Source organism: Channa argus, chromosome 10 (genome assembly GCF_033026475.1).
Source record: "Channa argus isolate prfri chromosome 10, Channa argus male v1.0, whole genome shotgun sequence".
NCBI classification, from domain to species: Eukaryota; Metazoa; Chordata; class Actinopteri; order Anabantiformes; family Channidae; genus Channa; species Channa argus.
Window position 1 is genome coordinate 13,403,343 of NC_090206.1, and position 6,415 is coordinate 13,409,757.

Here is a 6,415-nt window from a genome sequence, read left to right on the forward strand (position 1 = left end):
GGGAGTCTAGAATTGAAGCCGGTGGCGGGAGGGATGGTGTTCGGCGTGTAGTACCTGTGAGTAATCGCAGCATAAAACGTGAAATCAGCAAATACTGAATGAACCCTCAAACGCAGAAGTTGGTGGAAAGTATAATCACAGAGACAGACTGAGAAAAAAAGTGACCATAAAACTTTAAAAATGGTGCGAGTGGAACTAGATTCAGTTAACAAAAGAGATTAATAAGCTACTGGGAGATCGGGTAGTGAAGGTGGTACTAGCATTATAAAAAGAGGTGGTTCTAGTGTTTGGTGGTTGTTAGTTTGAGGCAGCATTGAAAAAGAGGGAACTATACCACCTCTGAATATAAACAGTTCAGCTTTAGGCAATATTGCTAACACTGCAGTGTGGAAGAAAACAATCTAATAATGTAATAGCTTTTAATAGTTTGTCAGCACCTTTAAGCAACGAATCGGCAAAATCATTATGCAGACAAGATCTTGTATATGAAGTACTTAACTTACTATGTGGTGTGCATCATAGGGGTATGGGTGTCTCTTTCCTTTGAGTTATGTATGGGTTGAAGGTCCAAATGTGGAGGTAGATATTAGGACAACAACCACCGAAATCCCCAAAAATGATATGGGATTTCTCATAAGTAGGGATGAGGGTAAAACCTTTATTAGGGATTATGTGCACAAATTTTGGCAAGACCACATGATAACTTCTTTACAACATACAAACACTGACTGACCTAGAACATGGGGCAAGATTCAGAAAGAAGAGACACTCAACATAGATCTTTGAATATGTCACACAGGAATTAACCTGTCATTTCACAGAACGAGGCAAAAAAAATTAAAAAAGAACACTTGACACGACACTGGGGAGCGAGCTAGGAAAGAAGACAGCATTGAACGGTATCAGTCTTTTAAATGTGCTTTACAAAACGGGAATAGAACAAACATTTGTAATGTTTTCCCCCTGTAAGCTACAGATCCACACTCTAGGCCAGTAGGTGTCTGTAATGCACCTGAAAGCTGGTCTGCCACCCGCCATTAAAACCCAAAGAAGAAGAAGCGGAAGCGCCTCTATCGATAGGACCACGCGCAGCGTGTGGAGGAGAGAAACCGGTCGGTTAGGCAACGTCATTCCTCGGACCACCGACTCGACATAGTGCAACAGATTGAGAGCAGAGTGGAGCGGCGTTGTCCGAGGCAGGTATGCTATCCACTCTGTTGCCGAAATGTACTTAACGTCGAAAAAGCTGGAACTTGATTATCATATGGTTTCCACGGTAGAGGAAAGTAGGTCGTATTAGATAAGAACAGGGTGGACTCTAGGGCCTGGAACACTGTAGGCCTGGTGTTCACCGTGCACTGTACTGGTACAGACAGCCCGGTTAAAGTCTTTCCCTCACGGTCAGGTTCCTAAACGGACACTGCGCTACTAGATTGGAGAGGTCAAGCCCAAATGAATCGAGTCCATCTTCTCACTGGCCGCTTTACCACACATGCTTTACTTTTCCCTTTTCACGTCCTTTTAGGTGCTGAAGCGATTACAGCAGAAAGATGGCGGACGACCCCAGCGCGGCGGACAGGAACGTGGAGATATGGAAAATAAAGAAGCTGATCAAGAGTTTGGAAGCTGCTCGTGGGTAAGAGATTAATTTGAGTTGTGTCTAGATGCAGTGGTTGGGCTGTCTGTACTAGTGATTTCGGCTTCAGGTGGTTGTGTGAATGTGGACCTCCGCAACAGCTGGAAATCGGATAAGTGGCTAGGGCCGAATTTGGGAGGGGTTAGCTTAGCATAGCTAACTTAGCTTGTTGCAGCTTTTGCTTCTAGCTTGCTAATTGCTAGGCGCTAACTGCTGTCGTATTTAATCCCTCGCAATATTGGACACAGGGCGCTCGTTCAAAAGGACACGTGTTTAGGTTTGCTTGTTTTTATGTGTTATCTCTAACATGTTGAAAATTGTTGCCTCAACTCCCACCAAAGGGTATAAGCCTGGTAACGGTAGCGTTAGCTTTGTTTCTAATGAAAGTCGCTAATAGACGTCATCTCTGGAAAGAGGCCGCCATTGGTGCCTTTTAGTAAGAAAGCACGTTGATGAGAAAGGAAGACCGGCGATCTGCGGTTTTACTTCCACATGATCCGATTCAGGAATTTCAAAGCTTTCACAGCGTTTTAATTGATGTTTTTATTAAAGAGCTTCCCAAAGTGCCCGTTTGTCCATTAACCTCATGGCAGCCTAACTGCTCAACGTTTTAGCCTAGGCTTTATTAGCAAGAAAAATATCAGGTTAATGATATTTTAGAGTAAGTTGTTTGCCTGTCGGAACACTGTGGCCTTGTATTTTCACACACGACTTGTGAAATGTGGGTGTTACTGCACTGGTTTCTACCTTGCTCTGCGACAGTTTGCCATCTAGTGTTGCGCAGAATTTGCTGTTCTGTGCTCCACCGCCAGCCATGTCACACACAGTTGACAATTTCCCCTATATTCACCCGGCTGCCGTTACCTTCCCCAGTGTGTGTAGTGTTGGTATTATTTCTGTTTTGACAGTAGATGGAGAGGGCACGATGTGGCAGAGAAATGCAACCCTTGGCTTCAAGGGCCTGGATTATGAACTCTTCAAGTGAGAGCCACACAGTTCGTGTGTGTGTTAAAGGGATGTGATGTGTAATAATGTAATAATAAGTCTTAGATTATGAGGTGGGGTTGTGTCTGTATTACACACACCTCACAAAAAAGTGGGGATGTTCGCACTTTAGGGTGAATTTTATGGAAAATGTAAAGTTCATGCTACAGTAATTATTATACTATAAATTATATCATAAAATAATGCATTTAAGTAGAAGCATGCAATAGTAATTTCTTCAACTCAAACAATTTATGAAACAAAAGCTAACAGTGGTGGATATACCACAACAAACAATGTCTATGTATCAATAACTTGTCAGGTGTCATCTTGATCTAATGATATCAAAATATGAACAGCATGATGAAGAGAACTGTTTATATACATTGCCATTGAATCAGAACATTTAGCAGTCCATGGATCCATCTGTGTGTGTTTGTTTTTTTGTTAATCACCTTGACAGAGAACAACATGTTATGCAACAAGTGCTGAAACATTGAACAGCTAGATATGTGCATTCAAAAGTTTAGAGAAGGGCAAATTCACTTCACCAGTAAAGGTGCCTCCTGAAATTTCATTAGTTGAATAATCCTAACATTTTGAGGTGGGTGTGTGTGTGTATAAAAAAAAAAAGTATATTGTATTATTGGTGTGTAGTCAGACACTACATTCAATAGCAGCCTCTGTATGCCAAATTTATGTGAACACTAACATAAAATCATCTCTCTTATAGTAATGGCACCAGTATGATCTCACTGATCATCCCTCCCAAGGACCAGATATCCAGAGTGGCAAAGATGTTAGCGGATGAGTTTGGCACTGCTTCCAACATCAAGAGCAGAGTCAACAGGCTCTCTGTACTCGGGGCCATCACTTCTGTACAGCAAAGACTAAAACTCTACAACAAGGGTATGTATTATAGTAAAAGAAAAACTCTGCTGACTTTCCTGTAGGTTTTCAGTGTTGAGTCAGCTAGCTATATGTATTTAATGAAACACTAAGGCAGGTCTTAGACATTTGCCCTGTGGGACAGAAATGCAGTTCTTATTTATTGAAATGGTTGAGGTGTATTTACTCAAATGAAACTTGGACCAAAACACATAGTTGTACAGAAGAGTTTTATTTTTACATATAATTTTGTTGCTGTGTAAGATGTCATCATCTATAAAAGCACTGTTTCACGAATACCTGCTCTGTAACAAAAAAAACTGTGACAGTTTTATTTACAGATATGAAATCTTGTGAGTATTAAAATACTGTGTTCTGCTTTTAGCATATAAGAAGTTTTAACCACATGGATCCATTCAACTGTCCTTCCTAGATCCTATTTCATTGTCTCGCTGGTACAGGAAAGAACACAACCCCAGTAACGCAACCTTTTGCATTGTTTAGACGTAGGGCAATTGTCTGTCTAAATTCAACTTGAAATCAAGCCAATATTGTTTCCAAAGCCATAACACTGTATTGGGTTTTGAAGGTGCACTCCATGGTACAAGGTTTTTGTTTTTTCTTACGAGGTCAAAGGAATCCAGCTAATAAATGAGAGGATACTGTTTATTGGCACTAGATGTGGTGGTTGTGGGACCTTTTTTTTTTTTCTATAAGCACTAACCATTAAGTCTCAGTGCATACATCATATAAGAGGAACACGAGAATTTGTCAGACTATGTACCTCCAGAACATTTGACCGCTTGTTCAGTGACATGCCTGAACCTCCAGAAATTTGATGAAGTAGCACAAGGTGTCTCTGAATGTCTGTTTTTTTACATTCCTTGTCCATTGTGTATACATAATTTTATTTTATTTTTTTAACATTTTAGTCTCTGACTTTAGTCTCTGACTTTACTCTCTTGTCAGTGCCGCCCAATGGGTTAGTTGTTTACTGTGGCACCATTGTGACAGAGGAAGGCAAGGAGAAGAAAGTCAATATCGACTTTGAGCCTTTTAAGCCAATCAACACCTCTCTGTACCTCTGTGACAACAAGTTCCACACTGAGGTGAGGGCTTTTGCATGTAGAAGATTTGTCTTGTAGAAAAGGTAAATGGGGGGGAAGGGCTTTATCTATTGCTTCCTGTCACATTTCTCATCATCCGTTCTTTGGAACCAGGCACTGACAGCCCTGTTGTCCGACGACAGTAAGTTTGGCTTTATTGTGATCGATGGTAGTGGGGCACTGTTTGGCACGCTGCAGGGTAACACCAGGGAGGTGCTGCACAAATTCACCGTGGACCTACCCAAGAAGCACGGTACTGACCCACAATGCTTACAATACTGAACTTATAACTGTGTTATATATTAACCTGTGTTATTTTGTGGCTCTTTGTTTTGTTTCAGCAACAGTGTACTGATTGCCTCATGTCTTTATTTTAGGCAGGGGAGGGCAGTCTGCTCTTCGTTTTGCTCGTTTGAGAATGGAAAAGAGACACAACTATGTGAGAAAAGTGGCTGAGACGGCTGTCCAGCTTTTTGTATCGAATGACAAAGTTAATGTGGCGGGAATGGTTTTGGCTGGTTCTGCTGATTTCAAGACCGAGCTCAGCCAGTCTGACATGTTTGACCCAGTAAGTCAGTGTGGCTAATAAACATTTGTACCAAAGTTGAAAGCATTAAGCCTGCCATAATTGTGCTTTCCTTAGATATCTTTTCACAGTTCTAGTGGGAACATAATCCTTAGTATATTTGTTTTTGTGTGTGTAAGCAACTTGATTTGCTGCTGCCACTAGATGTGACTATAATAGTAGCATTTTGTATGTGTGTGTTAATTTTGTATATTTTTTTTTCCTTCCTCCTTTTTATAGAGGTTACAGGCCAAGGTTCTGAAGCTGGTGGACATCTCCTATGGAGGAGAGAATGGTTTCAACCAGGCTATTGAGCTTTCAGCTGAAGTTCTCTCTAATGTCAAGTTCATTCAGGAGAAGAAGCTCATAGGTGAGTCTTGCTGTTAAAAACATTGGGAAAACTGTTTAGGCCTTACTAGTTGAAGTGATTTTACTAATGGTTGTCCCTCTTTATAGGGCGTTACTTCGATGAGATCAGTCAGGATACGGGCAAGTACTGTTTTGGTGTGGAGGACACACTCAAAGCCCTCGAGATGGGAGCAGTAGAGATCCTAATAGTCTATGAGAACTTAGACACTATGCGTTACATTCTACGTGTGCATGGGGCAGAGAGCAATGGAGCCGAGAATGGTATACAAATCACATCTGTTATCTACCATGGCTAAAAAAAAAAATTAGGTGATGCTATAATCTTGTTTCTTTTTTTGCTTTGCAGATGAAAAGACTTTATACTTAACGCCGGAACAGGAGAAAGACAAGTCTCACTTCACAGACAAAGAGGTAACCACGGCAAAGAAAGGACATATGCCTATGGTATAAGTTAGAAAATTTACCCATCATGACATTAATTTCTGAACCTGGATGTTTTTGTAGACTGGGCAGGAACATGAGCTCATTGAGAGCATGCCACTGCTGGAGTGGTTTGCCAACAACTACAAAAAATTCGGAGCCACGCTGGAAATAGTAACAGACAAGAGCCAGGAAGGGTCCCAGTTCGTCAAGGGCTTTGGAGGCATCGGGGGTAAGCACACTATTGTTATAAAGTTAATGACACAAGGACTCGTAGATCTTTTAAAGCATCAATGATGAATAGAATCTACATTTACATTTATCAGACGCTTTTATCCAAAGCAACTTACAAGTTAGGTACAAGGCAAGCAAAAATCTAAGTCAAAGAGAAAACAATGTCTATAGGCAAACTAAGGAATGCTTTATCTTTTCTTTAACTACATCCTC

The 6,415-nt window shown here is 41.0% G+C and overlaps 1 protein-coding gene across 3 annotated transcripts in view; it reads left to right on the forward strand.

Annotated features, from left to right (window-relative positions):
* The first annotated feature begins 1,043 nt into the window (after nucleotides 1-1,043).
* etf1a (eukaryotic translation termination factor 1a) overlaps nucleotides 1,044-6,415 on the forward strand; it is a 6,937-nt gene continuing 1,565 nt past the window's right edge. Inside the window, exons 1-10 of one of the 3 annotated variants that reach the window (XM_067519392.1) lie at nucleotides 1,044-1,200; nucleotides 1,526-1,636; nucleotides 3,354-3,529; nucleotides 4,478-4,617; nucleotides 4,729-4,867; nucleotides 4,992-5,182; nucleotides 5,420-5,549; nucleotides 5,636-5,809; nucleotides 5,895-5,959; nucleotides 6,053-6,200. In XM_067519392.1, coding sequence (XP_067375493.1) covers nucleotides 1,551-1,636; nucleotides 3,354-3,529; nucleotides 4,478-4,617; nucleotides 4,729-4,867; nucleotides 4,992-5,182; nucleotides 5,420-5,549; nucleotides 5,636-5,809; nucleotides 5,895-5,959; nucleotides 6,053-6,200 — 1,249 coding nt within the window. In that variant the 5' untranslated portion in view covers nucleotides 1,044-1,200; nucleotides 1,526-1,550. Of the gene's footprint in view, nucleotides 1,201-1,285; nucleotides 1,442-1,525; nucleotides 1,637-3,353; nucleotides 3,530-4,477; nucleotides 4,618-4,728; nucleotides 4,868-4,991; nucleotides 5,183-5,419; nucleotides 5,550-5,635; nucleotides 5,810-5,894; nucleotides 5,960-6,052; nucleotides 6,201-6,415 lie in introns of those variants that run through there. The other 2 variants (XM_067519393.1, XM_067519394.1) reach the window with 2 other exon arrangements.